We start from the raw sequence: 18,439 nt of genomic DNA on the forward strand, positions 1-18,439 counted from the left end.
GCAAACAACCCCCCACCTCCACAGCTCTGGGGGCTGACTCATACACTCACTCGGACAAGACGGTGGGTAGCCGTCCGTCTCTTGATCCGGGAGCGACGCGGCCGCGTGTGGTCTGAGCGACAGTGGCACAGCGGGGATAGCAGGAGCCAGAGGTAGAGCGCCACACAGGCCCAGCAGGAGGCTAGCTTTACATAGAACGTGGAGTAGCTGCCATGAGTGAAGGTGGTCTCCAACACTGCCGTCTCATAGCTGCAGAGGGACGAACGGTAAACGTAAACACACAAGATGCTGTGTCACGCAGGAACAAGACCTCAGCTGGGCTCCGCGCATGTAGTACATGTATTTTCAGTTAGGGATCCACTGGCTTCTGCCATCGGCGTAATCAGGCTGCAAAGTGAATACATTCTCGCTACCCTTCCCTCTTTAACACGGATCAGCGCTTCTGAGCTCTTTAACAACTGACCTGAACCAATTAGTGAGGGTCATCATGACGTAGAGGGAAGCAAGGAAGAAGACAAAATGGAAAAAGAAGTAGCTGTAGACCACACGGCGAGTCTCGTCGTGGATCACCTGCTGACAGCCTTTGTTCTTTTCGTGCATTATGACCTCTTCCACCACTAAGCGAGGGAAAGCCAAATATTGGTGTGCTGCTGTTATTAGTGGTAGAGGACTTGAATCCGCAGAACTGAACTTACCCTTCTCTTCTTCCGGACAGCAGAAACAACAAGTGGCTTTCTGTGAATTCGAACAGACTTAGACTGTGAGAAACTAACTTTGTGAGAAACTAATATTTGCTTAGAATATGGCTCTAAAAATGGCCCAGAAGTGGTTATTAGAGTATTGTTGCCTTTCCGGCGCTAAAAAAATGGTGCAATATCAGTAACATCACCTGGAACTCATATCGATAAACTTTGATCATCCAAAAAGGTCCAAAGACCTCAGCCAGGTAGGACGCCTCGTTGCTGTAAGGGAATATTAACTGTTAACAAATTGCACATGCATAAGAAGTTTAAAATGATTTGTGGGGTCAGACATGACCACGCTCACCATGCGAACAGCACGCAGCAGTACATGAGGGCGGTTCCTATAATGGCTATGGCATTCCCTTTGTTCTGAATCTCATCCCTACCAACGTTAGGGTGACACATCGTCCTGTTGACCCCCTCGTACTCCGCTAAAACAAAGAACACACACCAAAAAAGAAGGAGCAAGAGAAAAGGTGTCTACTGTGAATTTGAATCACGTAGTAATTTACATTGTAACCATCATGGTTTTCTCCCTGTTTAGAATTTTTGACGCTGAACTCTGAGCGAGTGTTTGCAGTTTTATTTTTCCAGACCATGGCTGAATCCATGTCCACAAACACATGCGCGCACACACACACACACACACACACACACACCCTGCCTTTTCTATCCCTCCGGCTTTGTAAATCAGCCCATGGATTCCAGGACAAATTCCTGCAGTGTCGCATTAAAAGCCAACTCAAGCTGTATGAAAACACAGGCTAATTACAGGGGATCTGAGCAAAGCGCTTACACAAGAGAGGCAAGAATTCTTAATAAGCCCTGGCCAAAGACACAGTACAGACCTGGTTAAAGACAAGGGACCCTCTCCTGGTACTCTGTGTGTGAAGTTTCCTCTAAATCCATGTTAGAGTGTGTGCATGCCATGGGTACAGCAGTACTCTCAGATGAACATACACAGCAGACACAGTTAACAGTGGAGATGAAACTGAACAGGCCAAAGGAGAAATGGACCAAAAGACAATAAAAAAATCTAATAACATAGCATACCAATTGTGTGTAAGCATTAAAAATATATATATTTTTTTTATAGAGGACTGCATCTGAATTTTTCTGAAGCATGCCAAAGTTAAGTTTATATCAACACTAGACTACTGGAGGCAATCCAGTAATCTTTACTGTCAAAGATGGCAGCACCAAGTTATCTTTTGGATGCACACTGAAACAAAACTGGACCATTTAGATCCACATTGGATCGAAATTCTACAGAAGTTTCTGCCTTTTCTAATCCCTACCTCACATTTTAATCATCATGCCATGTCATTCTGAAATGTTCCACCATTTATCTGTCTCAGACTGACTACATTCACTTTTACACATTTTCTGCATATTTAACAATAGATCCAATAAATTGCAAATAGTATTTCTGCCTAAAGCCAGCCTCAGATAAAGAATAATATGATTCTTTTTTGAGTTTCACAGGCTCTGGTTACCTCTATTGTTCCTTTAAGATGTGCTTCACTTCATTCATAGGGAAGAACTCAGAGTCACCATCAATGTGTGAAAAATTCATGACACTTAGGGACCCCTTTGTGCACACTACTGGAGATAGTCAGAAAAAAAAGGAAAATTCACCAATTAATCCCTGGAGAATTCCCCATTCTCTATATTTGTGTGATTTCACTGCCCCTGTCTAACACTCCTAGATAACGGCTTGATGTTTAGATAATGAGTTAAATCAAATGTGTTAGACCAAAGAAAATAACTGTGCAGAGCCCTAGAATTCATCAGAGAAGTTTTTGATTAAACTTAAGAACCCAGACTGCTGATATTTGGCTTCAATGTGTCCTATTGGCAGGCCCCCATTTTACCTGTTATGGACAATTCAGCAGAACCTAGCTGCATAGAGCCAGACTGAATGAGGCTCTTCTCTGACATGCTGTCTAACAGAATGTAACAACACCGCCAGCATGCATTAGTGTGCTACTGGAATGTCATTTGGTGCATTAAGAAAATGATATGTGAGTCCATGCCAAGGCTGAGAGTGTTCAGGGGATCAGGAAGCATTTCAGATGGAATTTCAGTGTATTCCGATGCCTCGCTGACAGCAGGTCACACCGCACTGTTTTGTTGTGGTTTCATCTTCTCCGTCAGTGCCAGGTGGTGCTGTACCTTTCTCAGGTGGGCGGCTGGACAAGGCAGAGAAGGTCAGGTACATGATGTAGCAGCTGATGATAGAGGCCTGTAGCAGACCTGAGCGGGGCTGCTCTGATCACAGAGAAACCAAACCAAGGGTTACTATCTCAGAAAAACACCTCATCCACAAAATAAGCACATAAATTCTACACATTGGCAGTTTTTTTCTTTATAATTTTTAAATTTGTTTTATTTTTAGGTCGCCAATTTCATTGTGGCTTCAAGTTGGCTAGAGAGTGAGGACAACTCTGCTGGGACTGACTTTCCTGGACGCAGGGCGTCATGGCAATGAAGGACATGATGGCACACAGGCCCAGGTTGGTCCATAACAGTGCTTTGTTGAGACGGCATGCGGCCGGATGCGTGTAGTACTTGTACATGAAGGTGAATGTTGTGGTGGTGACAGCATAGAAGAAGAGCGTGGCGCACATGACCGCTGCGTACCACTTCTTATCCTCAGCTGCTCCAGTTAACCTGCGTGAGAGGGCGAGATAGGAAAGCGGTGTTGTTGCTTCTCCCCAGAGTGTTAACACAGTAAGAGGGCTGCTGGAACCACTGGGTGTTTTTCTTGGACTGGAGCTACATTGCTTTCATGTGAGTACTGCGGTGATGACTTCAGTGGTACTATGCCTCCTAAGATAGACAGCATAAACATATGGAAGAAAGCAATGTATGAAACAGTGAGCCAAAGAAGAAGTGCGTGTGTGCATGTGCGTGTGTGCATGTGCGTGTGTGTGTGTGTGTGTGTGTGTGTGTGTGTGTGTGCGCGCGCGAGTGAATCTCTCTTTCTCTATGTGAATAGAGAATGTGACGACTTAAAGCCGACATGCTGCCTGTATGAACCTGTGGGCCTCCTTCGTTCACTTCCTCATTCAATCACTCATTCTGTCACTGCTCTCTCATTCCCTCACTCAAGCTCTCATCTTTTCGCACACTTACTCACCAGTTCTTATTCCAAGTGTGAGCAAAAGCAGTGATGAGGATCAGCTGAATGAGTATGAAGGCAAAACCTCCTACGACTCCAACGTAGTGCCAGACTACAGCGAGAGAGGAGGAGGGCAAGGGCAGCAACCAAAAAAAAAGCAAGGATCAAAACAAAAAAAAACAAACAAATGATCCATCACTTTCTATGACAAATGAACAGGACCAAATCCTGCAATGCACCCTGGAGCACAGAGCCTCTACATGAACAAGATTTACTGCCTCCACACAACAGATACACAACCACATCTTGACTCATCAGGCGCTGACAAAAATCCTCACTGTGCAATTTTGCCTGTAACATGCATCAGCATGCTTGCAGCGCCACCTGGCTGAATTTACAGAGAAGTCTGTTTATATAGATTGTGACTGGTGTAGTCCATGTGTGTACAAAAGCACTCAACTTACAACGCTTTTATTAATTACACTAATCAACACTAAAGTTAATTACTATTTCAATCAAATATTTTAAACCAATTTAGATTCTGAAAAAATACAAATTGAATAAATTACCTTTCCGCAGGATTTTCACATTTACACATACATAATATAGACTCCACCCACATGGTGGATGAGATCTGACTTTTTTTTTTTTTTACCAACACACTAACTCACCATGCAGGAAAGAATCAGTAGGGATATAAAAGGCAGCACCAACCATCCCAACTAAAGTGATGAATTTCCAGAACCAGAACCTGATAAATGCATAGAAGCAGGTGTTAGAGTATATTGTGTATTTACTACCTACACAGTTAGAAGTATATGTGTACATTTTTAAATACCATACAGATGGATAGAGCTTATAAAACATCTATTTAGAGTTCTGGCTGAGCTGTGAGGGTGTATATCTCACCCTGGCATACCCTGCTCAGGCTTTTCTGACCCCTGTGCTCTTTTAAGTGCTTTAGAGCTGATCCTAGAGTGTAGCCCTGATGCACTTCCTAAGAGCCTAATCCCTGGAACTCTATTCTTCAGTTGCAGTAACATGTGATGATAAACATATCAGAAAGGCTCAGGCCAAACACAGCACTGTTTTTAGCAGGTGGATGTGCATTTGGTAGGAATGGGCTCTGGAGTACAGGCTTCTGCTGTGAGCAGATGTGAATGATGAGACATTGCTGATGTTACTGACCCATTGTGAATGATAGCTCGCAAATCCTGGCTGGACTTGACGTTGATGAGGAGGAGAGCCATCATCAGGTAAAAGCAGGCCGTGCCCAAACAGACCCTATAGACGGCAGAGTACCCAACCAGCATCTCGCAGTTACCACCGCCATGGGCTTCATCACACACCATGTTAAAGAAAGGCACCTGAGACATATAGACCAACTCGTGTGTGTGTGTGTGTGTGAGGGAAAACCATATGAAACAAGTGAATGGGCTTCAAGAGCAGTTCCTGGCTTATCCCCATTGCACGTGCTCTGGCTAAAGGATTAACCACATAATTACTGAATTTGACTTAATACAAGCACAAACTACCAACTCCTGCCAGTGTCAACATCAATGAGCAGTGATGCGGGGGGTGGGGGGACTACGACATGTACAAACAGGCCCATGGGGGTGGGACACTTACTTTCTCCTGCACGACCTCGGAGACAGTCTGTGACAGCATGAGGCAGGAGACGGTGCAGGCCAGGATGTGGAACAGAGTGTATATGCCACGTGTACTGGAGGATGATTTGACAGGTGGACAGAAGGAGCAGCACAGTGTGCAAGGGGTTGGACCACAGCAACAACATATCTGTGAGACAGAGAGAAAAATAAATACTTAAATTTTATTTTTTTTTTTTACATATTCTTTAAGAGTTAGTAGAGAAGGTTCGACTTCCGGCTGTGCCCTGTTCTGTCCTTGGCTAGTTACAGTGGACCACGTATTACATTACAGAGGACCAGCCAGCTGGACAGGCATATGGTGCAAACAGGTGCATTGGTGTGGTAGTGATGTGCTTGACTCCACCATGTGGCATGGGGAAAGAATGAGGGATTCAGTACCAGACTGGCAGGTCAAAAGTCAGGCATGGCAAAGGAGAGACAATATTTATAATAATATTAAATCTTGTAATAGAAATCTAAAAATCAAGTTTTACTGTAATTCATAAATGCTGTAAGATCCATAGTCCATTTCCTAAGTTTGGACATTTGTTTGTATTTGGGTATAAGAGTTTTTCACTCAGGGTGGGGTAGCCCATTTGGGGGATTAATCCAGATAGGTCAAAGCACTGGATTTTTATAATGACCTGGAAGACTGGAAAGGGGCCATGCAGAGAGCTGTCGTACATAGATTTGGATTGGGCTAAAGCTACAGCTGTTCCATTTACAGTCCTTCATTGTGTCGGATTAGTGAATGTTTGCACTCCACCAGTCCATTACTGAATTAATTATTGATATTATTAACATCTTTATTTAACCATGAAGAATCTCACTCAGATTAAATTTTTTTAAAGGAGTGCCCTTGTCAAAACAGGCAGCAATACAAACTGTTCCAAAAAAGAGAATTAATGTATTATAGATTTTTTTAAAAATGTAAAAAAATCAAAAAACAGCTCACACAGAATCATTCAAATCACTGAAAAACCATTTTACCCACATCTACTGTTTGAAGAGTATATTTAAAACAATTCCTTGATACAAGTTCTTTAAATTTTAACAAATTCCAATCACTAAATAACTAATAACTAAATGCTTGCTTTCCTAATTCAGTATGCACAGTGTGAATCCCAAGGATACTTTGAGACCACAGATCATAATTCCCAGTTCCTTTCTGATATATAAAATGACATCGATAAGAAGTATAGATTTATAAGTTAAAACATAACAATGAATTTGCCTACACAGTCAATGAGGATAAATCTGCTGTTTCATGAAGAACATAGCGGTGCATGATCAGCCAACAATTAGTAATAAATCTTAAAGCACCAAGATAAACAGTGTCTAATATACTTAGGCAGTACAAAGGTTTTTCGCTTCAAAAGATAAACAAATCTTATTCCTAAAATAAACTCCAATGTCACATTTCTTTACCAATTGCAAAATAAGGCTTAATGAACCATTTAATACTAAACCACAATATTTGTATGCAGTCACATTTTCAAGCACATTGACCTTTTAAGTTGTAATGGACAAAAAATATTTTCCTTGAATTTGTAAATAACATTTGGAACAAGTTTAAAACTATAAAATCAATGTTGTATAATATTAAAAGCCTTCATCAGAAGTAATGTCATTCACTGATACACTCCACCCCGCTGGTTGAGTGCATTAAGCTCGCCCACCTTTTAGGTAGTATTAAATAAACTGATACACAAATCGGGTCGACATTTAAACCTAAACTGGTAACTTCAACTAACTTGATTCTACAATTTCCACAATATTAGATTTCCTTAAGCCCGCTGACTGATTTCAGCAGATTTTCATACAAACAATATAAATACATTAGAATAATAGTAGCAGTGCTATCTGAACAACACAGAAATTAGGCTAAACCAAGGCTGCAGTTGCGTCGGGCAGGATGCAAGTAAATGTTTTAAGTAAACAAAAACATTTTAATGAAAACTAAAGTAAAAGACGCTAAACATAGAAACAAGCAACCAAGAATATTAAGCAGTCTAAACAGCGACAGACTAACACAACACAAAAGTACCATTTACAAAAACCAACGACAGAAGCACCTAACAAGGGAGCATTTATACACAAGAGAATGAACAGAGGAACGAAACACAGGTGTGGAATGCTAACAAGGGGGCTTCCCGACGTGAGAGAACAGAGCACGCAAAAGAAATAGGTGGCGACACGCGGACACAAAAATAAACAAATGCCACGTGGACAGTGTGCTGTAGTAAGAGATATTCAAAATTGTATCCAAGTACACAGAGTTTCCAGAGAAACAGTAAGTTTCAGACAGAGGTCCTTCATCAACTGTGCAAGCAATGAATTTGTAGTAGGAGGGAGATATATGTGAAATGGTAATGTAAGATGATAAATAACACATTGACTTAAAAAAATACAAACTGATTTGTCCTTTTAATGATCTTTGCACATGAAGATCTTATTTTAAAAGCCCTTAGAGTTTACTACGTTTACTTGACAATATCCATTACTTAAAACTACTTGTTAGCTAGATGAACCTGTAGAAGCATATGAACTTGTAGAAAGGTAATATTAGAAAAATATTTTACATTTTCTTGTATCAGCACTCCATAATTTGTATGATTGTATTGTCATGTCATGTATGTCATTTCTTGTATCAGTCCAGTGCATATTTTTCATCTATAAACATACATTATCTACCACTGACAGAGATAACAGGTAGTCCTTGTAGGACTCAAGTGATCCAGTGAGATTCAGCCTGTTAATTAGCAGATAATGCCTTGCACAGCACCCCTCTGGTTCAGCCACATAGATAAATGGTAATAAGTCCATCTGACCAAATTTAATATATTTAATATAAATGGTAATATGTCCATCTGACCAAATTTACACTTCAAACTGACCTTTGCTGACATGTAGTGTGGCCAAAGATTATTTGATCTGCTGTCAGCATTCAGTCTTCTACCTCAGTTACTATCTCAACTGGATGTTTGGAATAGTGCTGAGGTGAAGCAGCCAAAATTCAACCATTCAAGGTCAATAGGCTCAAAGAGCTAAATGGAACCTCTATAAAGAGTTCACAAAGTGAGAAGCTCCATCAAACAACATTACATTATGAGAGGGTCATCATTATTAATTACATTGGTATGTAAAAGTACATAACATGTTTGAACACGTAGACAACTAGTAATGCTTTAAACAGATATGTTGTCTGAACTGTTATTTACATTGTGGATTCTGAAATTTTCTTTGACAGTTTTTCAGATTTCTCTGATATTGGAGGTATACATATAGGTTTAAATGTCATCCCAAATGCAATTCAAATATTCAAAAGGGAATATGACAAATAGCTTGGCCATCAACCAATATAAAACAAGAAAAAAGCTACCTTAAATGTTGGACAGCATAATGGAAAATATACCTTACCAATATGTATTGCAATATATTAAAAACACAATGGTGAAACTTTGGCACAGTGGCAGTGTACAGCTCTTTAAGTTATGTAGGCAATAGGTCTAGTCATTCAAATGTCTTCCAGCAGGTCTCTCTCACCTGGTAGGCCATCATGTTGAGGAATGACTGTAAACTCCACTGTGGTAGACTACCTTAGCAGTCAACGTGGCCACTTACTGAGTCAGCGTCCTCATTCCAATGTCTTCACTGATCCTGTGTGTTACCCAATCTACCAAAACTTCTCTGATAAGAATCCAGGATGGAAAGTCTGATGTTTGAAAAAAGATGTTGTAAGCAGACTTACAAATGCTTATTTAGTCCTGTTGGGGATCTAAAAGATTCCCTGGGTTTCATTTGCAGTCCATGCAACATCCACCTCTTACTTCACACATGTTCATCTTTCTATGCATATGTGACAAAAACACAAAAACAAAACATGAATGACCTTCCTATGTTCTGTGAACTGGCTGGCAGCAGTGAGCAGTGCCAGTAGAACATGTGAGCGAGGCTAGATGCACCCTCTCTTCACCCAGGGAGATTAGGCAAACAGGGTGCAGGGAGGAGGAGGGAGGCTCTGAGCTTTAGCCCATCTGTCCCACCCTCCCCCCAGTCTCAAGCTACTGCACAAGTTAGAACCACAGCAGAGGGACCCTGCTGGTAAAACAAAGGACTGCTCCAGGGGCTTAATCAGCTCAGGGCAAATAATGTAATTACTCACAATACTGCAATTCTGGTCTTGAGAATAACTTTATATCCCCTTTTGTCATTTAAGTGACACTTAGGGGTCACATCTCCTATGTGAGATGAGCAAGAGGCCACATTCATAATCTGGTTATTAAACCTTGACCCAGAAACAAAAAGACAGAGAGACTTGGAATTCTGAGTGGGGACACAGAGAGGAGCAGATTCAATCACCAATTTCCCTGCATTCCACCACAGACAAAAATGAGAATGTCCACTTTACCAAGGCCGTTTAATTATCCAAACCCCTTACACTCATTAAGGGATATTGCAATGGCCAGCTCTAATTGAGAATTACAAACATTTTGTAGATTTCATTGTTCTATAATAAACAATTGCTTGTTACTGTAGGTTTATGCTGAATTAAGCCACATCTTTGCTGAAATCTATGTCAATTATATTTAAAAAAACTATTAGGAGTAATTATGGCATAGAACATAACAGCAAACCTTCTGTTTCTATAGTTTCTATTTTTCAGTTGCAAGAATCTACCACTGAATTTATATTGGCAAGTCCAGCAAGCCATGTGTCCCAAGTATTGATTTGAGAGTAATATCTCTTTTATGGGTTTTCATTATGCTACATTGCAATCTTCTTTTTTGAAATAAAATCTGAGCCAAACCAATCTATGTTGTGCATAATTTGAGCTATGCACAGTTAATAATTTTAACTCATATCAAAATATCAAAAGTTAAACTAGATATTGACACAAAAATAAAGAAATTGTATAAAACCTGAAAGTGAGTGTATGGTTACACCCCCTACATAATATCACCCAACTGGCTGGATGCAGGATGGCTCAGGAAAGCCTTCTTTCAAAGAATTCAGCATTCATTATGTTTCAGAAACGGTTCCTGTTTTAAGTTTTAATATATAAGACAAACATGTCTATGACACCAAAAAAAGAAAGAGTGAACAAGTCCCCAGCATTTGGAATAGAACTATAAAATACAGTCATCAGCTGTCTTCAGATGTGTTGCTTGGAGATTCCTGATTCATTTATAGTCTGTAATCCTCAATCGGATAAATCACACAGCCATGAACTTCTTTAAACCAATTAGGGCTAAAATAAAGGGGTTGTACTCAACAGACTTTCACTGCCCTTCCTATACAGTTGAAGATGGGACGGCTGGAGGTTCTTTCTCTTGCTGGGGCTTTATAAAAGACAGGAACACTATCCAAACAGTTCAGACAAAAGTGCTGTTGCCAACATGCATTTTAAATCGCCTCACTCTTGCCAGAAGCATTTAATCTATAGTTTGGTGGTCTTTAGAGGAAGGTAAAATGTATCTACAGGAATGAGGCATTTCTGAATGAGCTGGTTCAGGCAGAGATTACACTGCTGTTATTTTAGGTGGACATTTGCTGGATTACAGCAACAGTGCATTTAAATCGTGTTAGCACTTTATTCTACTCTTTAAAAGCTCCAAATTAAGAGAACAACAACCAGCAACAACAAAAATAGAGCAAATACATTACTACATGTAATGAGCATTTTTCCATATTCTTTAAATTCTGTGGAGCTTTGTGTCAAGCCCAAAATTATCATTCCGGTGCTTTAAAAAAAAACATTAACTAATGCTGTTCACAGAGCACCTGAAAGACAGTTGAGTAACCTAAAAGGGTTGAGAACACAGCCTACTGTACAGAAATATGGCAAACAAAAACAACAAATGCACATATCTAAATGGTGAGAGTATATTGCACTTTCAAAGCAAGCATACTTTGATAGCTTTCTTACTTGGGGCCAGAAGCACTGATACCACATCACTCCCACAGTTATCAGGCTCTTGAAAAAGGTCCAAGTCCCCAGGTTTTTTACAGGTCAGTCATACGGCAGGATAAAGAGGTTGGTGGTGATGATGGTGTATCAAGGTCCAGAATCATTTCTTGAGCGCCACGCAGAATTTGCAACCACAACCGCCAGACTAAGCACTTCTGTGACTGGACAGCAGGTGTTGTCTTGTAGCTTGTTAAGATGATTAAGTTGAAGGTGGGGAAACGGACACTGTCGTTATGAGGGACCTGTAAATAGTTCCAAGAGTTGGACTGAAATTGGGACAGGAATTGCAATTGACTATATAAATATGTTTATATGAAATACAAAATATATGAAATTACAAGGTTTACATTTCCATTTCCAGAACCATGGCTAATGAAATGTGAGTCACTCATTAGACGCTTGGTTACAGCAGGGTATTGTAGCCCACGTTTAACAAGAAAGTAAGACGCTTTCACCCTCTAGAGCGTGTTATGTTACGTCAGTGGAGTGTGTTACCGTAATTCCTTCCCGGTCTCTTTTAGTGCTCCCTTTAGTTCCGGGTGTGTATCGACGCAAACATGGCCGCCGAGGGAGACGTGGATTTGGACCTGGAAGCTGAAGAGAATTGCACTGGGAAGCCAACAGAAAAACCACGTAAACATGACAGTGGGGCTGCCGATTTAGAAAAGGTTACTGATTATGCAGAGGAGAAAGAAATATCAAGTTCTGACTTGGAAACGGTGAGTTGAATCTCCTTATGGGCTAACCTAGCTAGCTGACAAAGATTGCTAGACGTATTAGCTAGCTAACCATGTGCGTTGAAAGAGTTTGTAGCAGGATCGTCTTGTGTTCCATAATTGTTCTTGATTATACTCCTTAATTTTGTCTGCTATGGGCAGAATGCGAGTTAGGACATTACCTGTGTTAGCACTGGACCTTATTGCTGAAGTTTAATAGCCAGCTAGAATAGCAAGTTAGCCAACTCGCTAGCTAACCTGATAGCTAATCCGTTTGATATCATGGATGCTGGGAAAAGGGGGGAAAAGTCCTGACTGACGTTCAGTTATTAATCCACGTATGATCCAAGAACGACTCCCCCACCCCTCTCTTTGTTGCTGTTAAGCATCGTAGGTTTTCTGATCAAAGATTTGCTTTTCTCTTTATTTGAAGGCTATGTCTGTGATTGGCGACAGGAGATCCAGAGAACAGAAGGCAAAACAGGAAAGGTGAAAAGACAATCTCGTTTAATAGAATGTGAGACAGTTAATAACGTGGTGTAACTACCTAATTTTTATGAATTTTTAATCTCTGCAGAGAAAAAGAATTGGCCAAAGTTACAATTAAAAAAGAGGATGTTGAGCTCATTGTAAGTATAAAGTGTATTAATACTTGTACAATGTATACAAAATAAAAGATCATGTTTTGATGGACTGGTTTGTTCAACAGATGGGAGAGATGGAGATTCCAAGAGGTGTGGCAGAGAGAAGTTTGAGAGAGCACATGGGCAGTGTTGTGGATGCACTGATTGCACTGACCAACTGAACAATCATTACAACTTTGACTAGTAGCATGGACATCTTGGACTGCCTTTTTCTGCAGTAATGCCATTCCACACTTTAATGGATTTATCATCTGTAATAAAATGGAAATTGCCTATTCACCAGTGCACTTCAGTCATCTCCACTCTCAACTTTTGTAAAGACTCGCTGAAACTTTACTTTTTAATAGACTTTTTTTTGTATAAATTAAGTTTGATAAATCACAACAGGAATGTCTTGGACTTCATTTCTACCCATCGTAGTAATTTATTAGCAATAACTAAGATTTTTTACAAGGTCTAAGCAGAAAGATTCTGTAGGAATCCCTCATCAGATGTACAAAGTTAAAATGCAATAAACCAAGATTCATTCACTCTAACTGGGACTTTACACTTTCAGTGTTGCATACAAAACACAATTCACAAATGGGTGATCGGGAGGCAAAACAGTTCTTTATAACTTTCACGGCTGTCCAAAAAGCCGCTCAGGTCTTCCTCTTCTGCACTGAGGGGCGGTCGAACACATCTCTGACACCCCCTGCCTTCTGTTTGAAAAACTTGCTGTTCTGTGCAGTCTCCTGTGCCCATGCGGAGTCAAACGAGGTGGTGTCTTGGTCCACCAGATGTGTGTACTTGGTGCGTCCTGAACGGCCAAAGTTCTTGACCTGAAATAATGAAACAGCATCAAACATTTTCTTACATCCACATTTACAATTGCAGAGAGAACTATGCTGAGCTATGAGTTCCATAGTAACAGAACCTGATTTTGTTGTATTATCCATGCCAGGCTGATAACACAGAAAACTCAATAGCCTGATACCATTTGTTTGCAGAGCTATGAGTCAAGCTGTAATAGGACAGTGACCACACTCTGGCAAACTGAACTTATGTAATATCCCAGGTACTAAATCTAAATAAATAAATAAATAAATAAAATTGATCAAATGTTCCCACTTTAACATGGCAGAGGTGATGTTTCCCCAGTGGAAAACCATCAGATCCAGATTACAGAGCAATAGAATCATAAAGTGCTACCAAAATCAAATCTAAACCAACCTGCATAACTTTGGGCAGAATTGTTTTGTTGAAGTGGTCCTCAAGGGTTGGAGCACTGAAGTCTCTCTTGAACACATCCTGCTCTTCATCCTAAGATAGGAACAGAAAATGTTTTAACAATACATAAGTACAGTATAAGGACATGCACTCTTAGCTAACTTTTCTAGTTTCACTCACCATGAAGAAAGCTCCTCTGTGGTAGTACTTCTGCAGGAACTTATATTTGCCCTTTATTGCTTTGTTGGTAACAACTCTACCGTTATTACGAAGTTCTGCTCTACGCTCCTCTTCTGTGAGATTGTGGAATCTATCAATCTCTGCTTTCTCCTTCTCAAGCCTAGAGATCACAAGTTACATTCAATTATGCAAGCTAGTGAGATTTGCAAGAACATACTCAACAATAACACATCTCGTATTGCTTTAGCTAAAGGCAATCCTGACCATGTTCATTATGACCAAGAAGGACAAGCACTTACGCTTCACGAGACTCTCTGTCCCTCTTGATTCGCTTCAGCTCTCTGACCTTCCAGGCCTCATACTCTTCTTCCTCATTTTCACCATCTGTGTCCAAGGCTTCCAGGGCAGCCAGGGTGCGCCTGTTTTCCTCAAACTCCTTCTTGGCCTCCTCCTCTACGATCTTCAGGGTGTAGCGGCGCCTCTCCTCAGCCTGCTTCTTGGCCTCAGCTTCCACCTCTTTTTGTCTCTGCTCCTCAGCCTCGCGCTCAGCCACAGTTACTCTATCCTTCCTGACAGGGAAAAGAAGCCACAAGTTAGAAATATGCTTCGAGACATTTCACTTAAAAATAAACATCTGGGGTCCAGTTTTCCAAAAGCACTCCAGCGTTAAGTTCATCTTAAATGAGATTGTGTTCAGTGTGCTTATTCACTCTACCATTTAACTATGATCTTTGTGATATGATACTTTTGGGGAAGCCTGACCCTGACTCCCTTTAACAAAAGGTAAAATCAGTCTTTTTCCTCCCAAAACACCTCTCAAGAACTTCCTGAATGAACAGTGCTATGGACCCAGGGAACATATTTTATAATAATAAAATGTTTGTTCAATTGAATGTTATAACATTCAGCAAATTCTTTATGATTAATCACTGCACAAAAAAAACAACCAAACTGGCTCATCAGTCTGAGCTAAGAATGGTCTGGGTGTGGTCCTAATATTCCAATAAACTTGCCTGTTGACATCCCACTGTCACAGACTTGTAGCTTGCTAGGCTACTCAAGCAGAGTGGAATATAATGTCACAAAACATTGTTGAGAGTTTTCTATGTTTTCTATCAAGATGAAAAAAATCCATAGAGAGTTAGACAGAAGGCTAGTTCTGTGAACAGTGAAAACTTGCAAGGGCTTCACTACAAAATAACAGCCTAGCATTGACAAACAGCTTTTCTTTAGATATTGTCAGTATAGCCTAATCTAATGCCTGATTTAATACATTTGGAAATAAATCCTGTTGGAGGCATCAGGACCACCCATTTTGCATCAAAAGTGGAGAACTCTGGCAAAACAGACTGGTCATTTACTGCACTTTGGAACAGTACTCTATGGGCATACTTTGTATATGTATATTGTGTGCAATAAGAACAATTATAATCTAAGCAGAAAGAAAACATAAGCTTTAGGTTCCCTGGGGCACCAACATGTTTCTTTGTTAACACTGCATTGTTATTAGAATGCATGTGTTTTTTAAATGACCATATTTACCATACATTCACAGGTAAATAACAGAACAATGGAAGCTACTGTATGACCTGATATGATGTAATGGGACGCGAGTTACTCACTTGCGGATGAAGACAGGTTTTAACCGTGGCTCAGTTTCATCCTCACTGTCTGTGTATTCCTCATACTCAGACTCAGACTCTGACTCTTCTCCAGATTTCCCCTCTTCCTCCACCTCCATGATCTCCATCTCCTCGTTCTTCCTCTCCTGGGCTCGCTGCCGCATCATTGCTCGCCGTCTCTCAATTTCCTGCAAAGATAGTTCCCACCAACCCTGCCTTAAGGTGGTTCTTTCTTCATTTTCCACTTTCTGTCCTTTCTCCCTTTTTCTTCATCTTTCTGCTTCTTTTCTTTCTTTTAGCTTTAAGCCAAGTTTATTCACTGTATAAGATTTATCTGCATTTGACACCAACAAATCAATCGACTTCTATTATTGCTTTTTAAAACAACTATACATTTTTGGAAGACAGTTTAGCACCCTTTAATTCTAACAGTGGTCTGCTGGTTGAGCCGTATGGGCATTTTGCTGGGCAGTGGTAGCTCAGTGGTTAAGGTACTGGACTTGTAATCGGAAGGTTGCTGGTTCAAGCTCTGCCATTGTTGGGCCTCTGAGCAAGACCCGTAACCCTCAATTGCTCAACTTGTACTCAGACATAATTGTAAGTCGCTTTGGATAAAAGCGTCAGATAAATGTAAATGAAAACATCTAGAACATGTCTGGCAAGAGACTGGCATGAATCTATTCAAACTCACCTCATCATCCACCTCCTCCTCTTCTTCCTCATCTTCACTGCTCTCCTCTCGCTCAGGGTGCCAAGTTCCTTCATCTGAATCCTCGCTGCTCTCAGGAATCAGCTCTGGTTCAGCTATTTGTCTGTGTCGTGCCAGTCTGACAGGGAAAGAAACATGTGGTGCTTATATTCATATATACATCAGAGTGCAACTGAATATGATGAAAACTACCCCCCCCCCCCCATAAAAAACCCAGATAGAACATACTTTTCTTCAACATCTTCTGTTGCACGGTTCAGAAGACGTCGAAGACGAGGATCCGATATTTCCTCCTCTTCCATTTCAATCTCCGGTTCGGCCTCCTTGCCTTTCTTAACAAACTGGAAGTCCTCTTCCTCCTCATCTGAAGACTCCATTGGAGCATAATCTGGCCGTTTTCCTGACACATATCTCTTTACCTTCACCTTTTCCATAGAAATTTCACCTATAAGAATAAAGAGATAAAAAGCTTACATAAAACCTCAATGTACACCAACCCTCTATAAAGTTCAGTCAGTGAAAAGCTTTCAGTACACAAGTCATGGCTAATTATAATTGGGTTTAGTTTTTCACCCATTATAATTATCCCCTGCCTTTTGGTGTTCTAATGTTCCTCAAAGGAGAAATAAAACAATTTACTTTAAACATTGTTTATAATCTCTAACAGCGTTGTGCGCTTTTTTCCCTAGGTTTTATTCTAGAACGAGTATGAATTTGTGATGAATTTGTGTCTACTGGACACCAATATTTTGTCTATATCAACTCAGCTTCTCCATTAATAATATAACCTTGTATACCCTGAAAATATTTTTATCAAAATGGTTACTAATATCGTTAATGTAAAATAGCTAACCTAGCACGCTAATCTAGTAGCTAGCTAACATCAAATGCTTTTTAAATCTTTACGATACTTTGTATAAGTGTTTTTCCAACCTCAACATTTTACCACGACTAAGTCTTCAGTGTGACAATGTAGCTTAGCTAACTAGCTACATAAAATTATTCTGAACGTTTCACGTTAGCTTCGCTAATAGCAACCTTTGCTAACTTTAGCTAGCTAGCTGGTCAATTATTTGAATGTTACCTTTTTCATTCCGAACCGGTACAGCTCCTGCCGTGGATTGAATCGGCGGCTGTTTGACATTTAGGGCGTTTTGTCCCGACATGTTCGCCTTTTAAAACAGGCCCGTAAAACAAATGTAAAAAGTACGTGCGTTAACCAGACACTCCTGGATGTTTGTTGTTTAGCTGCGGTACTCACAAGAAGACTAGAAACGTCACCTACGTAATTGAACCTGACCCTATCAGTGTCCGTCTGGAAACAAAAATGTAAACGTAAAGTTCCTAGGCTTGTCGGCGCGGTCCACTGAGCAGTTTGGTGACCTTCAGGCAGTGGCTATAAAACAGCTTCACCCGATGCTAGCTCGAGTAAAAACATTATGCTCAAAAAGCTGGAGTTGTTATGAACCTAAAAAGTGTACCCCCCCCCCCCCAAGACCAAGAGGCAAAAGTGTACCAAATAATCATAGTTGGACAGTGGCAAGAGCCATCCTAGGGTCACAAATTCTCCAAACTAAAAAATTTGATGGTACCTAAATGCTAGCAAACTATTGTTAAAGTTTGCCAGAAAAATACCACAAACTGGAGCAATACTATAGGTCAGATATATAACTTTTAGTGCAATGATGCATTGGCTATCACTTTACAATCTTACACATGTAATTAAAATTGTTCTAAAATGATCATTCATTTAATAAACAAAGTTCACTTTATAACCTATGCCTGAACTATATTACAAACGTACTAAAGTTTAGACACGTATATTGTAAAAATCACATTGTAAAAGATTATTTTTAAATCATGTAAAAATAA

At 40.3% G+C, this 18,439-nt stretch overlaps 3 protein-coding genes across 7 annotated transcripts; 1 reads left to right on the forward strand and 2 right to left on the reverse strand.

Annotated features, from left to right (window-relative positions):
• Window positions 1–28: 28 nt before the first annotated feature.
• serinc4 (serine incorporator 4) lies at window positions 29–12,054 on the reverse strand. Of its 5 annotated transcripts, XM_081706108.1 has the most exons (13): window positions 11,983–12,054; window positions 11,446–11,729; window positions 5,497–5,664; window positions 5,056–5,234; window positions 4,539–4,618; window positions 3,886–3,979; window positions 3,205–3,416; window positions 2,919–3,014; window positions 1,048–1,174; window positions 890–962; window positions 696–735; window positions 464–617; window positions 29–249 (listed from the first exon to the last, which is right to left on the reverse strand). In XM_081706108.1, the coding sequence occupies exons 2-13, from the start codon at window positions 11,470–11,472 to the stop codon at window positions 39–41; spliced, it is 1,461 nt and encodes a 486-aa protein (XP_081562234.1). In that variant the 5' UTR covers window positions 11,473–11,729; window positions 11,983–12,054; the 3' UTR covers window positions 29–38. The 5 variants fall into 5 exon arrangements, with proteins under 5 accessions (XP_081562234.1, XP_081562236.1, XP_081562235.1 ...); XM_081706110.1 differs by lacking the exons at window positions 11,446–11,729; window positions 11,983–12,054 and adding an exon at window positions 9,141–9,472 and having other exon boundaries at window positions 5,056–5,203; XM_081706109.1 differs by lacking the exons at window positions 11,446–11,729; window positions 11,983–12,054 and adding an exon at window positions 9,063–9,472 and having other exon boundaries at window positions 5,056–5,203.
• Window positions 12,018–13,126, forward strand: hypk (huntingtin interacting protein K). Its single transcript, XM_027013847.3, has 4 exons — window positions 12,018–12,206; window positions 12,637–12,692; window positions 12,781–12,832; window positions 12,913–13,126. Exons 1-4 carry the CDS (start codon window positions 12,045–12,047, stop codon window positions 13,006–13,008), a joined length of 366 nt encoding a protein of 121 aa, XP_026869648.1. The 5' UTR covers window positions 12,018–12,044; the 3' UTR covers window positions 13,009–13,126.
• A 121-nt stretch (window positions 13,127–13,247) lies between these two features.
• mfap1 (microfibril associated protein 1) lies at window positions 13,248–17,844 on the reverse strand. The gene is made up of 8 exons (XM_027013846.3): window positions 17,652–17,844; window positions 16,796–17,012; window positions 16,550–16,685; window positions 15,859–16,046; window positions 14,536–14,805; window positions 14,237–14,396; window positions 14,060–14,149; window positions 13,248–13,668 (listed from the first exon to the last, which is right to left on the reverse strand). The coding sequence occupies exons 1-8, from the start codon at window positions 17,731–17,733 to the stop codon at window positions 13,489–13,491; spliced, it is 1,323 nt and encodes a 440-aa protein (XP_026869647.1). The 5' UTR covers window positions 17,734–17,844; the 3' UTR covers window positions 13,248–13,488.
• Window positions 17,845–18,439: the final 595 nt, after the last annotated feature.

Source organism: Electrophorus electricus, chromosome 23 (genome assembly GCF_041902795.1).
Source record: "Electrophorus electricus isolate QZ-2024a chromosome 23, ASM4190279v1, whole genome shotgun sequence".
In the NCBI taxonomy this organism is placed as follows: domain Eukaryota; kingdom Metazoa; phylum Chordata; class Actinopteri; order Gymnotiformes; family Gymnotidae; genus Electrophorus; species Electrophorus electricus.

Bases quoted from the DNA above. Each gene is read 5' to 3' on its own strand.
- serinc4 (XM_081706108.1), bottom strand. From the start codon at position 11,472: ATGTGGTATCAGTGCTTCTGGCCCCAA. The intron at 4,619-5,055 runs GTCAGTAACATC...TGCATTTATCAG, and splicing joins CGAGCTATCATTCACAATGG to GTTCTGGTTCTGGAAATTCA. The intron at 3,417-3,885 runs GTGAGTAAGTGT...CCTCTCACGCAG, and splicing joins CACACTTGGAATAAGAACTG to GTTAACTGGAGCAGCTGAGG.
- hypk (XM_027013847.3), top strand. From the start codon at position 12,045: ATGGCCGCCGAGGGAGACGTGGATTTGGACCTGGAAGCTGAAGAGAAT. The intron at 12,693-12,780 runs GTGAAAAGACAA...TAATCTCTGCAG, and splicing joins CAGAAGGCAAAACAGGAAAG to AGAAAAAGAATTGGCCAAAG. The intron at 12,833-12,912 runs GTAAGTATAAAG...TTTGTTCAACAG, and splicing joins AAGAGGATGTTGAGCTCATT to ATGGGAGAGATGGAGATTCC.
- mfap1 (XM_027013846.3), bottom strand. From the start codon at position 17,733: ATGTCGGGACAAAACGCCCTAAATGTCAAACAGCCGCCGATTCAATCC. The intron at 17,013-17,651 runs GTAACATTCAAA...TTATTCTTATAG, and splicing joins ACCGGTTCGGAATGAAAAAG to GTGAAATTTCTATGGAAAAG. The intron at 14,150-14,236 runs GTGAGTGAAACT...TTCCTATCTTAG, and splicing joins ACAGAGGAGCTTTCTTCATG to GATGAAGAGCAGGATGTGTT.